General features: G+C 39.4%; 2 protein-coding genes across 12 annotated transcripts in view; one reads left to right on the forward strand and one right to left on the reverse strand.

Annotated features, from left to right (window-relative positions):
- si:dkey-110c1.10 (unconventional myosin-Vb) overlaps positions 1-5,426 on the forward strand; it is a 27,860-nt gene extending 22,434 nt beyond the window's left edge. The window contains exons 30-34 of the mRNA XM_017702323.2: positions 274-409; positions 2,608-2,908; positions 4,299-4,473; positions 4,557-4,637; positions 4,735-5,426. Of these exons, the coding sequence (XP_017557812.1) occupies positions 274-409; positions 2,608-2,908; positions 4,299-4,473; positions 4,557-4,637; positions 4,735-4,896 (855 nt within the window). The 3' untranslated portion in view covers positions 4,897-5,426. The remainder of the gene's footprint in view (positions 1-273; positions 410-2,607; positions 2,909-4,298; positions 4,474-4,556; positions 4,638-4,734) is intronic.
- The window catches only part of unc13a (unc-13 homolog A (C. elegans)), a 58,462-nt gene continuing 40,670 nt past the window's right edge, over positions 5,224-23,015 (reverse strand). For 2 of the 11 annotated variants that reach the window (XM_017702320.2, XM_017702313.2), the window contains 13 exons: positions 22,736-22,813; positions 22,497-22,585; positions 21,989-22,141; positions 21,595-21,718; positions 20,840-20,845; positions 19,535-19,564; positions 18,571-18,627; positions 17,906-17,986; positions 17,188-17,335; positions 16,040-16,096; positions 9,907-9,999; positions 9,609-9,768; positions 5,224-9,233 (listed from right to left, as the gene is read on the reverse strand). In XM_017702320.2, coding sequence (XP_017557809.1) covers positions 8,942-9,233; positions 9,609-9,768; positions 9,907-9,999; positions 16,040-16,096; positions 17,188-17,335; positions 17,906-17,986; positions 18,571-18,627; positions 19,535-19,564; positions 20,840-20,845; positions 21,595-21,718; positions 21,989-22,141; positions 22,497-22,585; positions 22,736-22,813 — 1,368 coding nt within the window. In that variant the 3' untranslated portion in view covers positions 5,224-8,941. The remainder of the gene's footprint in view (positions 9,234-9,608; positions 9,769-9,906; positions 10,000-16,039; positions 16,097-17,187; positions 17,336-17,905; positions 17,987-18,570; positions 18,628-19,534; positions 19,565-20,839; positions 20,846-21,594; positions 21,719-21,988; positions 22,142-22,496; positions 22,586-22,735; positions 22,814-23,015) is intronic. The other 9 variants (XM_017702321.2, XM_017702318.2, XM_037545591.1 and 6 more) reach the window with 7 other exon arrangements.

Consider the following 23,015-nt stretch of genomic DNA (forward strand, 5'->3'; position numbering starts at 1 on the left):
TCTAGAATTGCTTGGAATAAAGTCTCTTTACATTAACTTTTAAAGTTAAGAAGGTTTTTAGTTTCTATAAAGTTCTCATGTTGGAAATACATGTTTCTCTTATTACATACTAAGCCTCACTTTTCAATTACTACAGGAACTTCAGTGCAAACTGGCTGAGCTATTCTTAGGTTATAGAAGTGTGTAATAAAACTTTGGGCTTGTCGATGGGCCCTGGCCATTTAAGGGGTTTAAATGTTAAGAATGGGCTCTCTCTTGATTGTGGTTGTATAGGAGGTAGGGGGAGGTGAGGAGGTGCTCCCTCTGCAGGTGGAGCTGAGGGAGCAAGTGCGGGTGCTCGGTGACGTGTGTATTCAGGCCTACCAGCAGCTGCTCGCCATCTCTGAGAGTCGCCTACAGCCCATCATCGGTACAGCTCTCATCACAGTCTTTTGTTTCTCATGATTATACACACAGTTGTCATTCTGTAGCTTGTTTGGTGAAGTATGTCTACACATTAAATGGTTACTGTGTTGTGCAGCCGTTAAAGGGGATTTTTCAAAATGGCAACATGATTCAGTGGTTAAGATGTAAGCAAAGCCATTAATGGTGGATTGATGTGAAATGGTTCATAGTAGAGAAAGTTTCCAGCTCAGAATCAGTGTTTTTATAAAACCGCGGCCAGCATAAAATTTGACAAATCAAATTTTTTTTAGAAAATAATTTGTTATTACTGATAATAATCAGCATAAACAAATATTCCACCAAGAAATGTAGTTCCTTTAATGTATAGTATCGTTGACAAGCAACCATGGACCACTCAATGACATCACAATTACACGCGCTCCCCCTCTTCAGCTGGCCGCATGTGGGCCTTAACAAAGACGTTCCCTGTGTCATCCAGTTAAATCACGTCCTGCTAGGTCAAATTTTAAGTAATAAATGTGCTGCTTTTCTAATAATCAAAAAACAAATTTAGTATGTTATATAACATTTTTAGTTAACACAGTGCGACAGAGACCATAGAGAATGGCTTAGACCCGGAGTTCCTAATATGGGCACAAGAGCATGAAGACGACTACAAAATGACGACACGACTCCAGTGGTCTATGGGATACGTTGCATCGGTTTTAATTATTTATCTTATTAAAATGAACATATGATGACATAATACAAATATTTTCGCTTATATAGCACCAATCCAATGGCACCCCTCCTCTCACACTGGGACTGAATCTCAAATGGCTCCCTGCACCAAGAGTATGAAGACGACTACAAAATGATGACACGACTCCAGTGGTCTATGGGATACGTTGCATCGGTTTTAATTATTTATCTTATTAAAATGAACATATGATGACATAATACAAATATTTTCGCTTATATAGCACCAATCCAATGGCACCCCTCCTCTCACACTGGGACTGAATCTCAAATGGCTCCCTGCTCCCTACATAAGCTAGTGCCCTACCTAGGAATTTACATACAGCACCCCAACAATACAGCGAGAATAGTCCTTTGGGATTCAGCCACGTCCATACTCCATAAATAGTGCACTACGTGGCTGTAGTGGCTAGAATGTTTAAACATCCATAGCTAGCACACTATTTAGGGAGTACGAAGCCGTTTGGGTTTGACTCTACCGCTGAAGTGTGTAAGACATTCAAGTGACAATCTTTAGACTTTAATACAGCCGTTTTACAATGAATCACATCGTAAGTTTCTACTTTAATTCAAGCCTGTGATATTAATGATTGAAGTGTTTAGCCTGTTAATTAACTATGTTTGAGCCCGTTAGCTAGCTGGCCAGCCTACTTCTAGTTAACTAAGAAGAAAATAAGTCGGTAGCCCCTCAGTTTAAACAAAATGGGTTCTTACTTCACTAACACACTCAGTGGTCCATGCGAGCAGCATTTTAGAGTCAAAGCTTATTCCATTAAGTTCACAGCACAAGGATATTTTGTGACGTAGTGCAGTAATACAGAGTTCTACTAAGAACCGCCGGTGACACCCTGTATAAATAAAAATAATGCGTGGCCCCGACTTAATCATCTCATTCCCACGCCTTACTAAATACCACGCATTATTTTTATTTATACAGGATGTCACCAGCGGGGCTCCGTAGAGTTCAGTTGCTGTGAGGCAGTCACAGGTGCACATATATCGTGTATTTCACCACGGCTTCGAACGCGGCTCAGCCAATCAGTATTTTAGGACCGGAACTATACATTTAAAAGTTAAAGATTAAAGCGCTAGTTCATAGAAAAATTATTTGCCCAATATCTCCCTTATTTCTCATGTCTGATGTCTTGGTATTTACCAGCCAGCTTGAAGCCTGAATTTTGTCTGTAATTTAGTTCATTTTTATAATGTTTTTATAAAGTTATTTATAACGTGTGGAAACCACATAAGCAAGTCTATTTGAGATTACTTCACAAGTTTAGGCGGTCTGAGGCAATAAACTTTGCACCTCCTGCATGCCATGGCTGCTTTTGAGGTGAGGGACAAATTGTATGAGTTAGATTTTTTGCCAACTTATTGCTTTTAATTATGATAGTACAACATCTGTCCACTGTATTGTTGTCAGGGAGTACTGCTCACTCTTAGTCCTTCCTCTCCTCTGCCCAGTTCCAGCCATGTTAGAGAGTGAGACCATCCCGGGCCTGTCCGGAGCTGTGGTAAAGATGGTTGGCTCTCGTAAGCGTGCAGGCTCTGACCCACGCCCAGCGGCTTCTGGGGAGGTGGCCAGCATGGCAGCCGTACTGAGGGAGCTGGGGGCTCTGCACACTGCACTAGAGCGGCAGGACCTGCCTGCGGCCCTGCTAGAACAGGCCTTCAGGCAGCTCGCACACCTGCTGGCCGCAAGTGCTCTTAACAGCCTGCTGCTGCGCAAGGACATGTGCTGCTGGAACCGCGGCCTGCAGATCCGGTCAGAGCAAAGCAGTCTTCAGCAAACTGTTTGTGCTTATGTTCTGAGATATAACCTGTAAAGGACTGTATATTCGAGCTAAAACTGAATGTGCTGAGATGTTATAAAAAAGAATACTTTAAAGTTCATTAAGTGAACTTAAGTAAAGTTGAAGCATACTTCCCAAGTATACTTTATATAGTAAGTATACTAGTATCAATGTACTGGTAATATGCTTGTAAGTGTACTATTTCAATACTTTAATACTAAATTGGCCCATTTCTTAGTTATAAAAGTATGCTTTTAAGTATTCTTTAGGTGTAAGAGGAGTGAACTTTGAGAACACAACTAGTTTACATATCATGTTTTATTTTGTAATACAACTTTACTGTGAACTACACTGTTATTTACTGTTAATACACAGTAAACTATACTGTTCATTTAATAGTTACATACTTATATCCCACATTTTAGTTTATGAATGTACACTTTCAAGTATACTTTAAAGTAAACTACCACTTTAGTAGTTTATATATTGCAATTATACTTGTATTTTTTTAATGAAATATGTAATATATATGAAACATGTAATACTTATCGTTTACTATTCATAATTATTTTAGCACTGGAAAGTATCTTGCTTGATTTCTATCTAGGTATTATTTTTATACTTGAAATATACCTTTAACAGTACTTTAAGTAGAATTGAATTTAACTAATATGAACACTACCAGTGGACTACACTTCTGAAAATTCACAAGACATACTCAGGATTAAGAACATATTTGTTTTCTTTAAAAAAAATAAAAATTCAAATATTGTATTTGATACAAAAATGGAAGAACATAGCACCTCAAAATCAACATTCCAGATCAAAAGAAAACAAGCACACACAGTCTTTAGGGAGGTTTGATATTAGAATTTCTGGCATGCAACTTCTCCAAAATCAGTCCCTGACAGCCCACAAACAGGTTATACTTCTCTACAATGTTCTAAAATGATCTGTTCCTCACATGTACAGTTACCCTAAGCTATTCCTTCTCAAATTATAAGACTTAAGCTTCATGTATAAAGCAAAAGTACTTACTTATACTTTTCTTAAGTATATCTAGATCAAAAGATTAATTACTCATGTAGGCCAAAAATACTTAGACTTTTCTGCACACTGGTCAGTGAAAGCCAAGTATACTTAAATATATGTATAATTTTGTTTAGTATATCTCTGATAGGAATATAACAAAGTAAACTGAAAGCAAAACTCACATTTTTAGTTTAAAAGAAGTATACTTATAGCACACTTGAATAACTGCCTTTTTTGTAAGGACAGTATATATGTGAGCTTCATTCTTGCTCTCAGTTGTGAAGTGATTGAGGGTCTGAAGAAAGCATGCCATGTCATTTTTTCACTTAGATATAATGTGAGCTTGCTAGAGGAGTGGTTGCGGAGTCGAGACCTGTGGACAGGAGGTGCTGCGTCTGCTCTGGAGCCCCTTATACAGGCAGCCCAGCTTCTACAAATGAGCAAGAAGACAGAGGTGGATGGACAAGCCATAGTACAAACCTGCAATGCCCTGTCAAGCCAGCAGGTGGAGCACCTTACTTAAATATTGACAGACTACTTTAAAGAACTGAGTTATATGTTGGTCAATGACACTGTCTTCTGTTGCAGATTGTGAAGATTTTGACACAGTACACACCGCAGAGTGATCTTGAGGAGAGAGTAACGCTCAATTTCATTCGTATTGTTCAGGTAAGAAGTCATGACGCTTGTCAGTGATTTAGTTCATATTTATTGTAACTATTCAGTCAAAATGAGAGGGCTTTAATACTGGTGTGGGGTTTCTCAGGGGCTGCTGAAGGGACGCTCGGATGGGCACCCTCCTCAGCTGCTGCTGGATGTTAGGAGGGTCTTCCCTGTTACTTTCCCGTACCTGCCGCCCCCACCTGTCAGTGCTGAGCAGCTGGAAATCCCAGAGTCTCTCAAGATCTCTTTTCTCCGCAAAGTATGAAGGATGACACTGCCCCAGTGACCCTGGAACCCTCTGTGACTAACAGGCACCTTTTTCAAAGCACCAAACCTTTATTATTTTCATGCATATTCATAGCTGACGAATTTGTCTGGGTTGAATTTTATTACTAATAATCCTAGCTTGTTTGGATGTATATCACAATACTGAGAATGCTGGAGACATTTCTCCAGACCATGCAGACCATTCTACATGTACAATATAAAAGAACAATGATCATTTAGATTGATTTTATTTTTGTGTGATCAGTGTCTGTGTTCAGAAGTTTACATGAGTCAAAGATGGAATGAAAAACACCCTGCAAATAAATGATTTTATAGCCATTTATTTAGTATTCATAACCATTTAAGTAGAAACACAGCAAAAATGCTATTAGTTTCACCTTCATCCCCATTTAAGAACAATCATATTTAGAAAAACAAAAATTATAAACATCTGTGTATAAAAAAAGTCTCTCATGCTAGTACTCTGTATCACTACACATCAGTAATACATATTTATATATTCACAAGCCTTTCAAAAATAGAAAATAATACCCAAATATCAAAATAAACAAATAAATAAATAAAAGACAACAATTGGAAATCACGTCAAAGACACATGCTGGCACAAAAGAGATCTTTCCCAACATGCACTGCTTTTTATTTACAGGTCTGGAGTCTTGGTTTAGGTCAGACAGCAGTGTTCGTGTATTTGTGTTGGTGGTGAACGTGTGACTTGTGTGTGCTTCTCTATCATTTGTTTACATGCTCACGTTAGATCACAACTCATTTATTATGTTCAGACATTCACTAAGAGCATCTCGCACACAGCTTTAGATCCCGCAACACGACTCGGACCATCCCTTCGTCTCCCTCCTGCAGCTAGAAGCTGCTGCTACAGTTTTGTTTAACGATTTAAACCCATCCCCTCTATAAACTAGTCAGGTGCTCGTTGTTTTTCCAAGGATTTTCCAAAGAATATTCAAATCTGTTCAACATTCACTAGTCCTCCACTAAACTAACCGCCATCTAAGTAACCCAAACAGTCCCCAGAAATAAGAGGGTGGCAATAGTTTTTAAATTTAGACTCCAAAAAAACCCCCCAAAAAACCAGCAGTGCCATCACAACAGACGATTTTGTGCTGATAATCCACAATGTAAACAATACACAACTGTCAACTAGAGCTATTTGATGCATAGAGAAGTTAAACAAGGGCACATGGCATGACGTTTTTTAAACAGAAGCCATTTCGGGGCATGGATTTTTAGATCTCCAATATTACTAGAGCTTCAAAATGCCTGTGCTTGAGCACTTGCTAGAGTTCCTCGGTGAATCTCTGCAATAGCAGAAAAAGGCTTTGTTAAAACCTTTAGAGATGCAGCTCGGATAGCTTGCTGAGATCTTTCATGTTGGCAGGCTTAAAGTGAGGCTCCAGAACCACTCCCCCACAGAAAAACAACACCCTCCTCCAAAGCTTTATTATATACTGTGCTCTCCAGAATGCAAGAGGGTGGACTGGCTGCATTTACGGCCCTAATTGATCAGTGGCTGTAAAATGAAGAGGATGTGATAGAGCAGGCATGTATTAATCAGGTTACATAAACACAGAAGGGGCTGCATTCCCTTTGTGCTGCTCTGCTAGTTGGACGGGTGGCAGGACGATCTGAGGTTCCCATGGCAACAGCACTGGAATGATTTTGAATAGAGGATACTTTCCATTTTTTCTTCTATTGTGTCTGCTGTGGTATGTAAGGGGAAAATGATGTAATAAGTAAAAATTTTTAAAAAGATGCTACTTTATAAAAGTAAGTGACCACAAAATTATCTAAACAAGTCAGCAATTCTTTGAAGGTCCTATCTGAGCAAGACTGCTGATATTTACCAACAGGCAACACTGGTGTCTGATACAAATCGCACCACAACGCGCCTTACCCAACACCACTACACCTTATTTACAAAGTCTCAGTCATACGCTCACATGATGTATTGCACATGCAGGCCGCACACGCTCTCACACAATGCAGCTGGTCTGAGGTCATACAGAGACTGGACAGTGTGATGACTGGTAGTGTGCTTAGAGAAATACTTCACCCAAAACGCTAATGTTGCTAATAATAAATGAGAGATAGTTGGGGCTAGTTAGCATTATGAAGATAAGACCTTAGTCTTGTTCACTAGCTGTCATTTATTGTTATCTACTGTACGGTATGAAATTAAGAAACCACCCTTCTTTTACTTAATTTCCAGCCAAAACAGCTATTAAGTACAGGTTAAAACATTTTCAGGAGATATTTCTGAGGAGGCAAGATACAACGCTATCCACTAATAAAAATATATAACAAGACAAGAGTTTGTTTAGAAATTTTAAAGTAATAGGACTCCTTACAACCATGCAAGACCTAAGAGACCACATAAACAGTATTGAAAGCTTTCCTCTTTGAAGATTGCTTCAGATATGAAAAAAATACATAGGTAATTCTGTCCATCCTTCCACTGTTAGAAGACAATTCAGTGCTAAGGGTCTAAAAAGGATGTGTGGCTGTCAAGAAGCCTCACTGAGAAAAGCAAACAGACAAAAAAAGAAACATCATTTGTAAATCAAACAAAGAAGCTGTTGGTATTCTCTTAACAATGGACTGACCACTCCAGAGTCCGTGTTGGAGATTATTTCGAATGTGAGAAGCAGAAAATGCAACCAACTTCGAAGGCTGAACTTCAGAGGTGTGGAAAAATATCCCTGCAGATTTCTTTAAAAAACTGAAAGCAAATCTCATGAAACGAATATAAGCTGTAAAAAAGCAAAAATTGGATACTAAATCCTGAAACATGCTATTACACTTCGTTTTTGAGGCTTCTGCATAATTTTCTGCTAAATATGTTTTCTGCTTTTATCCCCACGCCAAAAAATTAATAGTTTGAACTTAAAGGCTGTTTTGACAGACAAATGAATAAAGGGTGGTCTCTGACTTTTGTACAGTACTGTATATTAGCATTTTAAGTGAAACACAAATCAGAGATGGTACTTTATACTATTCGACACACCTAGATTACACATTCTCTGATATTACTGAGAACAGCCAAGTCACTACCATCTTTCCATTCACATCATTACATGAGGGGTGTAAAAGAAATGTAGTCTCCTTTGTGAGATGTATTTGGTCCACAGTATGTGCACTGCAAGCCAGTGTATCATTTGATAATAGTCTACTTGTGCTTAATCTAAAAGTTTGCATAATTTTCCAAAAGCTGAACCACAGGAGGTTTTGGCCCTAAGAAAGAGTGTGCCTTTCAGTAGTAGAGGAGAAGGACATCACACTGAGAGCAAAAGAGAAATACCCTGACATAGATCACCCATGAGGAGGTTCACGAATGATTGACAAAATGAACAAGGCAGTTACAGAAGAGGTTTCCATAGAGTCTCAGACATCATTAACAGACGTTAGGGAAGAGGGATGTGGAAAGGGGAGGTGGGAGGCATCAATGGCACGACATGTAGCAACCCTGCTTTCACTCAGACTGTCATATCTCTGCTTCCAACTCTTCCCAAATGCACTTGGAAAAAGAATCTAAAGATCCATATATATGTCTTTCAGTATGAAGTTAGACAACTGTATCTTTTTTTTTTATATTGATAGAATATCTGCAATGTTAATATATTTATTATATGTATGAATGACTAGATAAATGTTATTCTTTAAATATCTTTCAACAATGAGGTTTTGTATAATATGATAACTTTAAAAATCAAAGACATCACAAACATCAAGTATTAAAGAGATACAAGGCTTTATGCCTGTATCATTTTAGGTGCCAAACTGTGCTTGTCAGACAAGCCTCATGGCAGGTTATGGCAGTGTCCTAGGCATTACTATCCAACGGACGAAATGATTTTTGGTCCTTGTTGGGGTGGTAGAGTGTACTCTGCTCTGTGTAGTGTGTTTGTGTGCATTTAGGTGTCTGTGTTAGTGCAACACTTCAAGAAAGAAGAGGTGGGCAGTGATTTCACAACGCCGCAAAGCTTCCTTTCCCTAACTGGCACCTGCTCTTAACTACCTCGGCCCTCCTCAGCCGAGCGCTGGTCAGACTTGAGCTTGACAAACTCCTTAGCCACATCGTCGTTGTTGCGCTGTGAGAGGATGCGCAGCACAGTCAGGCCCGTCTCGTCCATGTGGATGCGTTTGCCCAGCGGAAGCCAGCAGGCCACGCTGCCCCGTGCCGCAACATCTTTCAGCTGCAGCACAGCCATGCCCACCGTCCGGTCCTCTCGCGCGAAGCAGTAGTCCTTCACACACACCTGCAGCTCATAACACTCTGGACCCACCTCGTTGCTCAGCGTGCTGTTCACAGATAAATAGATAAATATTATATTTATAGGTAGATAAATGTTCAAAAAATGAGAGTTAATGTCTAAAAAAAATGTGATGCAAATAAATGTTATGAAAAATATTTTAAAGTCATTCGTTGACAGAAATTTTGCAAAATGTACATGATTTTGTTCAAAAGATTTAAGTGCAAGTTGTTTTGTTCCAGTTGCAGAGTTCCTGGTAGTCACTAGGCCAGAAACAATAATAATTGGTTTTATATGTAGTTATAAAAGTTAAAAGTTATTGTAAACAAAAAACCAGGGTGTTTTGTCATACAAAAAAAGTATTAGGTGTGCAACACAGCAGTTACGTGTTTGAATAAATAGCATGGAAAAATGTTTCACTTACAATGTGAATGTTTCATTGTATTTGGGGGCCCAGCTGTTGTTCTTTGATTTGGTGGCGTACTTCCTCTTCTTATCACTCAGGTGGGGGCCGATGATGTAGACCTCCACAAAGGGCCGGAATATTCCTGATGTCTGCCACCGCAGATCATTTGCAGCCACCACTAAAAAGGCATTTCCTTTCTTTTAATATAAACTTATAATGAAGAAATCCATTCAAAAGAGTACCTCCAGAAGAAAATCTCAAGCAATTTTAGATGGTCCAAAAATAATCCAAACACCATCAAATAACCACCACTGACCTTTCACTGTAACCTTGTGTTCACCAGTGTTGGGATGAGTAAAGATCTCCACATGGATGGACACCTCTCCCACTGCATCCTCCACACCGGAGCCTGAGGAGATTTGTTAGAGAAGAGCAGTCATACAATAGTCTCTCACTTGAGCAAATACTCTGGTCTGCCTGGAAATCTTGCTCCTGCATGACTGAAAAAATAACTCTCCTGTTGTATGCAGACTTTTGGAGATGGCTGACCATCACAGAGAAGAGAAAATGCTGTTGAAACAGCACTTAGGTCACGTTCAGCCAGAGGACATTGAAATAGAGACCTCATTGCTGTGCTCACTCTTGGAAACTACTGAAGATCTTAGCTGTTGAACTGTACAGTACAAGTACAAAGTCTTTTCATTTATAATCTCTTCACATATAATCCTCATAAATGTTTCAGAGCTTTTAGTGTCTATGTAAAGATGGAGGAATAAAACGGCATAAGGCTTAAGAGGAAAATGTACTTATTAGCTGAAAACATCTCATGCTAATTCATAAATATCGAACTAAGCTCAGATTCTGACTCTCCCCAGACATGCAACATCCAAAGACAACAAGAAGAACTGCTTGGGATCATACATTTACATTAAATTTTATGTGAGATCTGTCTGATCTGCACACATGCCATGGAGGATCACTTCCTCTGTTCATGAGCAGAAGGTGTGCACCATAGGCAAGAAAGGGAAGGCTCTACCACTCAAGCATGAGAAGAGGTAGGGCATTTTACAGGACTCCCTTCCGTTAACTCAAACGCAGGCAGGGACATGCCAAACTGTGCCCATTCTCGCTTTGTGGCTCAGAGTTCCAGATATAGACCCGCCACCTTTGAGTGGTAGGCCCTAGCTGCCACTGCAAGGCAGATCTGACTGACATTCTGCTAGAGGGGTCGCACTATGCTATGTACTCTGGAAAGTCAAAAACATTAAGATCAGGGATTAGCAACAGTTACAGAGAAAGCCAAAAACAATAATTTTTCACAGAATGTAATCAAAATTAATAAAATAGATGTACTTTAGTAGGCTCCAGCACTATTTTAACAGCTCTAATATAGGGACAGTGTACAAGATCAGAGGAACCCCATCAACCTGTTCTTTTAGGCTGTTTTACTGGTCACCAACAGGGGAGGGGTTACATACTGCTGGAGCAGGAACTCAATAATACTAAATAATGAAGAAAAAAAAATCTGAAATTAAACAGAGTTTAAAAGGAATTCCAATGATTTTTCCAAATTTTTGCATAATTCAACTGTCAAGATGTGAATAAAGTCATTCAGAGTGGTTAATTGTGAAATACTCTAGAGAAACTTACTTAGTCAGAACTGCTCACTGTAGTAGTGATAGGAACCAGACGTCTGAGACATTTAATGCCTCTAAAAGCCCCTTCACACAGGGTTATCACATAAAATAGATACAAATATGCTGGCTGATGCCTGGCGATAGTTTAAACTAAACAATATTTGGGAAATAAGGTTTTGGCTGGAAATATATTTTTTTAACCTCCATTCATGGTGGAAAGGTGCATGCAAGCCACTGTAAGGCAAAACAAAGAAAACTTATATACCATACAGCATTATCAACCATACATATGAAAGTGCAGAAGACACATCTATGTTTGCTGATGGTTTTTAATAATAAAAAAGATTAGTGTTGTAGACCATGCGTTGTGAGGCTTGGTTCCTATCACCTGTAAGTCAGTCTGTAAGTCCGCAAATTCTGCAATGCACCATTTCACATCAGAACACCCAGATTCTGTTTATAGCTCAACAATTGAACTGCACAGAAATTTTGAAACACTGGTGGAATTGCCCTTTAATAAATAGCGCTATTAATCAGCTTATCACTTTTTAAATGAGCACTTTTTTACCTAACTTTGTTCCAGTTTTTATGTAGTGGGATGTTAAATTTTCTTTGTCCTTCTTTAGTTTCTAATCCCTGATTTGGAATGCATCATGCATCATGTTGAATAATCAAGTTGCAAATAATTAGTCTTCAGATATGTGAATAGCATTTGTGCACAGTACCACCCCTCTACCAGGATGTACGTGTGAGTGAGCAGGATCTTGAGTCTTGCCAGGCCCTGTGCTCCATGCTACTGATGTTGGGAAGGAAGGGGAGAGGTGTCATGCAAATGGGTACTGGCTTATTTCGTCCATCAGGGGGCAGTAAGGCTGTTCAACTCTCTATGCCCATGGACTCCAGTGGATCCATATCTCTATACATGCATGTGAAAGAAAATTATCACACACTTTTAAACATATTTAGATGCGCACTCACATACAAACACACACACAAATCCTGCTTCACCTCATATTTTCCTGCATTTTTAAATGACATTAAAATATATCCCACAATATTTACTTGAGGTCAACTGTTAGGTTGTGGTTAGGTTGTTAGGTTGTGGCTGGGTATATATTTGTGTGTTTGTGCAGATACAACTACGAAACAGTGATGACTGCAGTTTCTCACAGCTAGACCAAGTAAGCTGTGTCCAAGTGGAACAAACAGGATCTCCATTCTCAGCACCACTGTCCAGTTAGACAATACAGTTTCAGCAGGCACTGAGTCAAGCAAGTAAAAATAGCAATTTAGGGTGCTAATAGCAAATTCCTATGGTATTCAGGTACTCAGTATTCAACACCTGAGGGGACTCCTGAGAAGAACTGAAATTAAAAGAAATGATTTTTTTTGTTGTTCTGACTGCTTAATTAGTTTTTTTTTACTATCCAGTTTTTTTGTTGTGCTTTTGATACTTACTGATTTTGCTATTGTTTGTATTTAATGTACTCACATTCTATTTATTTTTGCTCATTTTAGTATTGTTGCCTTTGTTTTTTTGCTTTGATGTGTTTTCTGTTGATTATGATTTGATTCTACAGCACTTCATGTTAGAAAAGCATGTTATAGATAAATATATATTGCTGCTATTATTATTAATAATTGTTTACTAACTCTAATGCCTTAGTTATAACAATTTCTATGTTTCTACCATTCAGTTCACTAATATGGAGTCTGAAAACATCCCTGTGTAGCTGATTTTGTGACATTCTTGATGTTTCTTTAAAAAAAAAAAAAAGATTAACATATTCATTTTTCTATTTTATGTATTTACAGAAAGGGCTCAGCTTTGTTAGTGTCTTTTAGATTAATAACCAAAAGTTACAGTGGCTAAAACCAGAAATGGGGTGCTGGAAGTGGGTATATTTAGTGCTGACATTAATAGCATTTGGAATGCAATTCAGACAATCACCAGTCTAAATTTTGGAAGAAATCTCGAACCAGTCTAGCTTATTGTCTCAATGATACTGACTACTTATGTACTGAAATTTTGAACTGAATGACACCATTAAAGAGAAAAAAAAAATAATATCTATAGTATTTAAGTAATTTGGTCAGTACCATACAAATACTGAAATTTAATTACCAACTCATCGACATCCTGGACTTAATAAACCATAAGTCAAATTCATATTAGCTACCTCACCCGAGTAAGACAACAGTAAGAGAGTACATGGATACAGAGTGTGTTTCACAGAGAATTCTATGTGCTGGGTGCTGCCGCTCTTCTTGCCTTCAGCACAGCTCTGTGGAGCTCTGTGCAGCTTATGCTCTGACAGGCAGCATAAGAAAACAATGCTGCCCAGAAAGCAACAACACACAAAAAACACAAATGTCGGGCTGATCTGGGATGCAGTTGTAGTGGCTAACAGCCCCCTTCTGACTTTAAGGCCACGTATTGCAGCGTAAGCAAAAGAGGGCCTGACTGAGCGTGCATGTGGCAGCATGAGTCTCGGCAGTGATGAGGTCCTAAAGGTCCTCAAGGGCCAATCGGGGACCCCAGAATGCTGATGCAGGCTGACAGACAGTGTCACCTGACTTAAAACGCTTTCTGATTGGCTGAGACCATGCTGTCATATCTTCTGTGAGCCTGGCTGCCTGATGGGAGAAGCTTCGGGGAGTGTGGTGGGGGTGGCTAGTTGGGGTTGGGGGAGAGACAACTGTGTAAGCCAGTGTGTGAGTGGGGTGGGGGGGGGGGGGGCGGGGGGGGGGGGGGGGCGGGGGGGGGACGGACGACACAGGACAGACCCTGCCTGTAGACACACTGAGTCAGCACCCATTACTGTCACTCCAACATTCAATCAAATTCAGGCATCAATTAGATAAATAAGCAATATGAGTAAGCAATAAATGTAGAAATGCATAGAGGCACCACGAAGCATCAATCTGAAGGTGCTGCTCGATTCTGGAATGTTAAAGTAGATTTGAGTTGATCTTAATATTCAGTGAAGTATGCACTTTTTAACATAAACTTTGCAGGCTATTTTCCAAGGGGTGTGTTAATAAGAAAAAGCTTTGTGTGTTGTTATTATCTGTATTTAGGCCTGAGGTGATAAGCAAGTTTGATAAATCAATAATAAATAAACATTTATTATTTAGATTTTTCAATTATTTAAAACTACAGGTAGTTTGCAGTTACATATTCACTGTATCTAAGACAGTGATACCCCACAATGAGTCTGAGTTTTAGCTTTGAAACAAACATTAACATGAATTATTAGAGCTCATGGATGCTCTTGCAGTTTGTTCGTTCATTTTAATACCTGGAGCTCTATACAGCTGTTAGTACTCGATGAATCAATGTCTCATTTTTCTGTGTCTTCTTCCCATGTTCTCACTTGATATGAAGGTTTCATCCAAAACTTGGTCTGAGAACTAAACATTACACTATAACGAAGCACGGAATATAATGTTTCTGTTGTCTTTTTTCCTGTGTGCCAACATGTCAGTATGACCAAAATAGCTTTTACCATCGATAGCCGTGGGTGTTTTTCACTCTCTTTGCTCTATTGAAGACTATATCCTCAGAAATGGGAAATAAACCTGTATCTGAAAAATTGGCACAGTATTCTTTGAAGGAAGAGTGATATTATATAGAGTTAATAAAACTCTTAATTCAACACACAAGAAAAGAATCAGATTAACAGCTACAGTAAACTGATAATTTATCAATACAACAGCAAGCTACAGCAGCAGCATACAGTCAAATTAGCATGTGTAGGACATCATGTTTGTTTTTTTTTTTTGGACTGCTGTAGCTATCCTTGCCATCGTCACTGTTTAACCCCCTTACATAGTAGCCATAAAATGGTATTTAAGCCTATTTTGGAGGTCTCCTGGTTTTCCTGTGAAATTTTTCATTTGAAAAAGTTAGCAAATTTTAAAACATATTAAATATAATAATTAAATGAATGAATGAATGAAATAAATTTCATTCTACTGGTAAAATGGCCACTAGAAGGCCTTCAGAAAAGACTTACATTGCTGAATATGTGTAAATTAAGAAAAACCAGGAATGGAGTAAATGCTGAACTCATGGCTATAAACTGATAAGTGGTTCCAGCCCTATCTGTATCAAAGTACTATGTAAACAGTTCCTGTAGTCACATTTGGCTATTCAGTGTAATTAAAAACAATTCCTAGTTGTGAAATTTGAAATTTAATGATGCACTGAATGGTTTCCTGAAGCACTGTAATTAAACTGAATTGTGAGGTCTAAGATTCACAGCCCTACAAGCTCTGCTTCCCTGATTCACTGATGGAAAGAACCTGCAGCTCAGTCGAGCACAGAAAAACAGAAAACATCCAGAAGAGTCTCTCACTCATCTCGCTCGTGGTCTCGGCTCGCTGGCTTGTCACTTGTGCACCCACACACAAACAACAAGCACACACACACAGCCCAAGCAGTCGTGAGTCACGGCTTCCCCTCAGCACTGCGCACGTGCTCCTCTCACACTGCAGAAGTGTGTGTGCAGTCCTCATTCTCTGCCATTCAAAATCACACACTTCATTCTGGGCTTTCTTCTCTCTGTAGTGCCAATATACATGACCAACCGATGTATGTGCACATACAGCAAGTCAATCCCAAGGTCTCATACATGCAGGTCAAGGCGGTCAGGCTGACCGAGACTGCCTCTGTAGGGAGGGTATGGGTGCTTGCAGGGCATGCGATTGGGCCTTTTGAATGGGATGTGAATGATCTGACTGGGGGATGGTTTCAGGTGGGTCACTGATTCTTGGTGGTGCAGGGCACTGGGCCCAGTGTAGACGTACCCTTTTCGGGGTACACATCCTCGCTATGGGTGAACCTCACCCCCTTCCCTCCATGGACTGGTGGAGAGAGAGGGGGAGGAGAACAGGAGGAAAGAGAAGGACCATTAAAAAAGATAAGTGTAGAGAGAGTGCATAAGGAAAGAGAGAGAAAAAGAGAGACATGAATGAGAGAGAGAGAGCGAGACAGATAGAGAAAGAGAGAGAAATAAACCAGCAATTTAACAAGCACTTCTTGGCCTTGGCTGTTTGATATTTGTCAAAGACTAACTGATCTAAAGATACAACTGATCTGCCTATCACTTTCAAATGTGTTTAAATAAATAAAGTAGCATTTATTCTAATTCATTTTCAAGTTATCATTCATTAGAAAGACTTCTCTGCCAGAGGCAGTAAGAGCCAAACTGTGTCAGGATTCCCACAGCACAATTATGACTACAATAACATGGAAAGAACATAGAAACAAGGAAAGAATGAGAGAGAGCATGTCTTAAGCACTATTCAGTTGGGATTAGTTTTACATGAATGAGGTGGGGTAATGTAATTTTATCATGACATCTTTAATTGTTATGACTGATTGGTGTGGGATAAAAAAATCTTGGTATAAATGACGGAGATGGGAGTGGCTACTTTATTTTATGTATTGCTGTCACTCCAAAAAGCTCCACTGCCAATACATTCAGCTGCCCACAAGTAGGAAACAGGTCCAAACATAGAGTTTAATCATAATTTGATTTATGCTAACCCTGTTTCAAAGTGAACTCCTGAATGAAATCAAAGCTCTTTTCTGTTATTTTCATGTAATGAATTTAATGTTCTCGGTTGTACACTTGAGGTAGGACAACACATACTCATTCATTTTGGGACACGAAAAATACAAGATAATGCTTCTTCAAGTGCTGCCATATTTACATTACCCCTCTGGACCATGTAAAATTAATCTTAACCAAAAAGTTGTTTAGTCAGAGAAAAGAGAGTCAATTAGAAATGCTAATTTTAATTAAAAAATAAATTTACACATAAGCATGTTGTCTGCAAAATATTTTATAAAGATTAACCTTCAGCCAAGAAAAAAAAAAACAAGCCAATTTTCAAGGCCAACAAAAAATCCAACTGAAGTGAGAGTGAGAGAGAGAGGGTCAGACCCTTACCCTGTGCATTCTGTGACTGGACAAAGGTCTTGATAAGCTTGTCAGTGGCCTGTGTGTAGAGGGACAGGGCATAGTGGAGAGACTGCAGGTCAGGACTCTTCTCCAGGAAGGTTTTCTTCAGTCCCACTCCTCCGGCATGGAAATATTGCTACAAAAATAAAACATGCCTTAGCAAACTCTGCAGTACTCAGCCCTACCTGTAGAGTACGGCAACTTACATACATCAATACCACAGGAGGAATTACGACAAGAAATGGTTAACATGACTGTTTGATCATCGTAAAACACTACTAATTTAAAATATTAGGAGATGTATTTACAAGAGCTTGAAAATAAAACCTTAAGAAGAATTTTAAACAAACATGTGGAAGTTAATGTCTACTCTGCCTCTCTCTATATAAATATATTTATATTAATAAAACTGTGGTTTTATGTACGAACAATCAAAATATATTTTTAAGACATCAATTTCCAGCCTCTCTTTATCCCTTAGAATTAAACAGGTTGTTTTTCATAACTGTTCCTTTTAGGCTGATATATGCAAATAACAACTGTTCTTGTTGGCTGTCCTGTTCTGTGCCTTATTCAATAAACAATTCGGACTGAAAGATATCTAATAACTAACTGTGAGTGGGCAGGGCTAAACTGTTGTAGGCCAAAGAGGCACAGTATGCCATAGTATGATGCATGTGTATTCTTCAAAGAATTTAGGTTTTACCTTGATGGTATCCAGTGCCAACTCGATAACTGCACATTGCTTGGGTGATAAGGCCTTGGCCTCCTCACGCACCATGTGCTCCTGGAAAGGGAAAACACACACTGTTTATTCTCCAAGGGTATGCACAGGTTGCTTTTACCAACTAAAATGATTGGATCAGATTACTACATTATATATGTGAAGCAGCCCATATGCTACATTTTTCTTGAATTTTATTTTTGTTCTATGAGGTCCACTTACGTTTGTGTGGCTTTGTGTACCATTTCCCACCCTCTCTTTATCTCTGTTTTTATTACTTTGTCTTTAAGACCGATATGTATATGACCTCTATTCTGGGTATCATGCAGTATGCCTAATTCTCAAGCAGAGCTGAATCACTCTTTACAATTTCAGCATAAATGGGCAAGGATAAACTACTAAGAGCTGAATAGGTGGGTATGTGTAAATGTGCTGGTTTTCATGACATCATAAAAACAATTATGGACTGTTTTTGCAGCTTAGCTTCCAAATATGAACTGAGTGCATTAGGGACTGAACAGGATATTTCTGAAATTTTAACTTACATTCTACATCAAAGTCTTTTATTTAAAGAAAGCAAAAGCAAGGAAAAGTCCATTTCCATGATATAAGCCCTTTAACTACGAATATAGTTAACACTGGGATACCTTCAGCTTGGAAAGCTGGCCAAGCTCCTTAGCTGCATTGAAGATCAGCTGCGTACCCTGGAGGAGGAGGAAAAAAAGGGAAAACAAAAAAGCAAGAGACACAGAGAGAAGAAAGGATATTAGAGAGGTTATGGAGGTGAATAGAGCTTAAGATAGAAATGCCACATAACAAAGGTCAGCAACAGACAGTTGAAAAGTCAGACAAACACACATTCTACAACACACAGGTCCCACACATACAGTTTCATCAAACCTAGAAGAGTTTTCCCACACAAGCCCACACACACACAGACATAGCCTTTATTGAATGCAATGCAAGACAGTAAACTAGCTATGTACAGAAGACACAACTGACAGAACTGTACAGAAAGAGAGAGAGAGAGTTGAAAAGTCTATCTAATTCATTAGGTCCACAGCCTATTCGATGACACTGTGGTGATATATCTGGTATCTAGAACTGGGCGATACATCAGTAAGGATATATCACTTAGTGAAAAAGGCTTGTGCACCTTAACATTGTGCTAGTGTCCATACAATTACATCTTATGGCTTTAATACATTCAGTAAATAGACACAGAATGCAGCATACTGCATACAACAGAAATAACTCTGTATTTCTAGAACCATAAAAATGTAACAAAAGTAATCATTGAGACCAACATGGACTCTTAACTCATTGTCCATGGCTCCAAACCAGCTAAAAACATGCACTTTCTGGTCTATCCTAAAGGATGTGAATGCTATGTGGAGGTCTGTATCATTCACTCAGCTATGGAGGAGGGACGTTGGAATGGAGAGTGCTACTGCTAAGGGGGTCTGAAGAAAACAAGGGTGAGAAACCAGTTTGTTCCCATCGGTTTGGTTGGAGACAGGGGACCCAGGCGACACAGAGAAGAGAGACATTTAGAAATGGAGAGAGAAAGAAAGACATGACACATTGAACTAGAGGGGTTTTAGTCCTTACATCACTGTGACAAGCAAGCTTCACCCTGCCCTGTGAAGAGAGGACAGTGTTATTAACTCCAGAAGTGCTTCTACCTTCCTCACATTGGCTGACTGACAGGGACTGACAGGCTAAACAAATTAACGTCACAAAAATGTGCATAACTACACACAATATTATAAGTGTTCTTATTTCGAGATCACAGTCATATTAGGAACAGTCCGATTTCAGGTTTAATTCTTCTATCTCTGATGTGTCCCAACTGCTTCAGACCTGGCTGATCTGATGAGACTTGATATCACTGCAACACAAGTGGAAATATCTAAGCAGAAACACATTTTTTGAACAATAAATGAGAAACAATATGAAGAAAAAGAAGCTAAACTGTGGAATGAAAAAAAGATTAAAATCATAAAATTGTCCTTGTGAGGACCATAAAAAAGCAAAAAGGTAAAATTAATTACATAAATCAGTCTTACTCTATTTATGTATAAAATTATCTCCATGGGAAGAAGACAAAACAATAAACAAATGTTCCCATATTATCCACTTACATAACATTTTAAACAAAACCTTAAAACTCTTCAGACATAAAAAGGATAGATTGCTCACAGCCTGAATTAGAACAGAAAGCTCTGTGATACTCTGCCGTTTTAATTTTAACCACTTTCAAAAACACAACCAAAAACCAAACGCCAGGACAAGATTGACAAAACAAAGTCTGCAGAGAGCACAGACTGGAAAGTCAGAATCGAGAGTTTGAGATGCAAGCAACGGACCGACACAGGAGAGAGGGGTTCAAACAAGTGAGAGTGGGGGGAGGGCGGCACCAACTACTGACCAGAACCACAAAGCCACCACCGGAGCCACCCAGGCTAGAAACCCGCCACGCGATGCAGGGGAGCAACAGGTGACAGTGGAAGCGGGAAAGAGAAAGTGCCACTTCCAGAGGAGAAAGTGAGGGTGAGAGACGGATAAGGAGAAGAAAAGAGGTCTTGGGAGGGGAGACTGGAGGAAGTGTGGAGGACCACCAGATTTAAGGATTCGTTTTGGGAAGGCCTTGTCCGAGTCAACCAGGAATGCACCATGCTGCGGCCATTTCAGCTGGAAACGAGAGGAGGACAGGGGAATGAAGAGAGTGGGTGAAAGAGAGAAAGAGACAGAGAGATGAAGGGATGTAATGGACAGATGAGGACGCACAGTGGAAGAGGGGGACAACTTTGCAGCCACATTGAGCTAAAGGAAAGGGTGGGGGGTGGAGGGGCACCCGGCACTGACGGACTGCAGGACAGACAGACGCACAGAGAGGAGTGCTGCCGTACTTACTATCATCTGTGGAGGAGGAGCGGGGGGGCGAGCGAGAATGTAATAATAACCAGAAAGAAGGGTCAGTGAAGAGCCCCACATCAAAGCAAAGCAGTATCAACATCAAAAATTCCAGTTTCAGGTCTTCTACCTTACTCACTATTAAGTTCCAGTGTTAAGACTAGCAAAGGGACATTAGCCATTAGCCTTCAGACCAGCACAGGCCTGGAAACCATCCCAAAGATTGGGAATTTGAAGTAACGACATGGGGCTCTTTGTCAAAAGCAAAAGAAAAAAAAAAACACAAATAAGAACAAATGTTTAAACACAAATAAAAGATCAGGCTGGTCTCTGATTCCATGAATGTGATTTTTTTTTATCTTTGTCAACAAGAACAGATCATGAAAACCCATTTTGGAGAACAAAGAGCAGCCTTTAGCGGGTGTTAGGATGATAATGGTGCACTCTCTTGGCCCTTATTCATTATTTTTAGGTGAATGGTAGAATGGGTCTTTTTGCAAGTGAATATTTGGGCCAGGGAACAGGGGAGATTACAGCCGCATCTAGTGGGCAAGACCCCGTCACTCTTCAGCTGTGAAGATCTTCAGGATCCATACAGGAAAACAGTTGCAAAACCCGGTAACAGTTAATCATCTACCTTTTTAAATAAGTATTTAACATATTTACCAATTACTAAATTCACCAGTTAAATGTAGCATACATTAGAGTCCTAAGCCACAGAAGCAGAGGAAGGGTTCATTTGGAAATGCCCTCACCGTTTGGTCAGTTAGAGGTGGCAAAACAATGGTCTTCTCCATGGTGTTCATAACAAGCTTCCAGAGCTCCTTCAGCACCCGCTTCAGAACAGTCTTTTCGCATATCTTAGCAAACAGTGAAAGGCTAAGCAGATACAAAACAGAGAAGAGCGTAAGTGAAAAACAAAATCATAAGCCCTCACGTACCAACACATCTCAGACAAGAACTGTAAATCCAGGATGCCCGCTCGCCTTCTAATTGTTCATGTTAGTACAGCAGTGTTGCTGTTGCTGTTTTGGATCTCTTTTAATTTGTAAGATAATTACAAAGACCATCAAGAGTTGAATGGGACATGTTATGACAGCTAAAACATTAAATAATGCTCTCATAGCCTTTCTGGTTGAGAAAACCTACTTGCTGTCCAGGAAGTCCATGATAGGCTGCAGCACGTTGTCTGCATCCTGTGCCACACTGCTGCATGCGCTAGCTGGAACATTGCCCGTGCCTTTCACTTGGCTCAGAATATCTCCCATCTGCTTCACGTTCTCCTCTATGTTGGGTTGGAAACTGTAAGAAGCAGTCAGAGGGAAAAAAGCATTACTACAGTGTTCAGCAAAACTTAAAGCTAACTAGAGATGAGATTTCAAAATCTAGTTCTTCTAGGTGTCTTCATTTACATTTGGACAGTACATAGTATTTAGCCAAAAGAAACAAACAAACACACAAAATTAGCAATTGAAGAACATATTGTAAACTAGATGTGGGTAATATGGCAAAAATATAATATTGCAATACTTCAATTATGGCATAATTTATATGGCACAATATATATTTGTCATATTGCTCAGCCCTACTGTCAACGTCAGGGAGCCAGAATGGAAAATCTCAAGAATGGACTTTCCTCCATATCTGCCTAACCTACCTGGTTGCAAAGATCCTTGCCAGGTCATCCAACACATTGTTTAGCTTCACCTGCAACTCTTTCAGGATGTCACTGGCCTCAACATTCAGCTGAAACACATGATAAGCTTGTTGAAAATAACACTGAGCCAAATACAAACTGACCACACAGAAAAAAAGATGTCTACTTCTGCTCAGATGTTCCTGCTGGCTATCTCAGGATAAATCAACCAAACATTGGAGTTTTTGATGTTGACTCACATCTTTGCCCCCCATGGCCTCAAACATTTTCTCCAGCTGAACTCGAAGCTGCTGGATGTTGTTGATCAGGATACAAGGCTAGCGTGAAAGGAAATACCACAAAACCATGAACAACTCAGCATCATGTAACCAACTAGTAAAGTAACCTAATAAGACTAGTGATCACCTAATAAAAGCAAAAGTCAGTACACTGACAAAATGCTAACTTTCTGATATTTATGTTTTTAATTATTAACCGCAAATATATCATAAAATACGACTCCAATATCACTGTGCATTC

Source organism: Pygocentrus nattereri, chromosome 15, assembly GCF_015220715.1.
Source record: "Pygocentrus nattereri isolate fPygNat1 chromosome 15, fPygNat1.pri, whole genome shotgun sequence".
Lineage (NCBI taxonomy): Eukaryota > Metazoa > Chordata > Actinopteri > Characiformes > Serrasalmidae > Pygocentrus > Pygocentrus nattereri.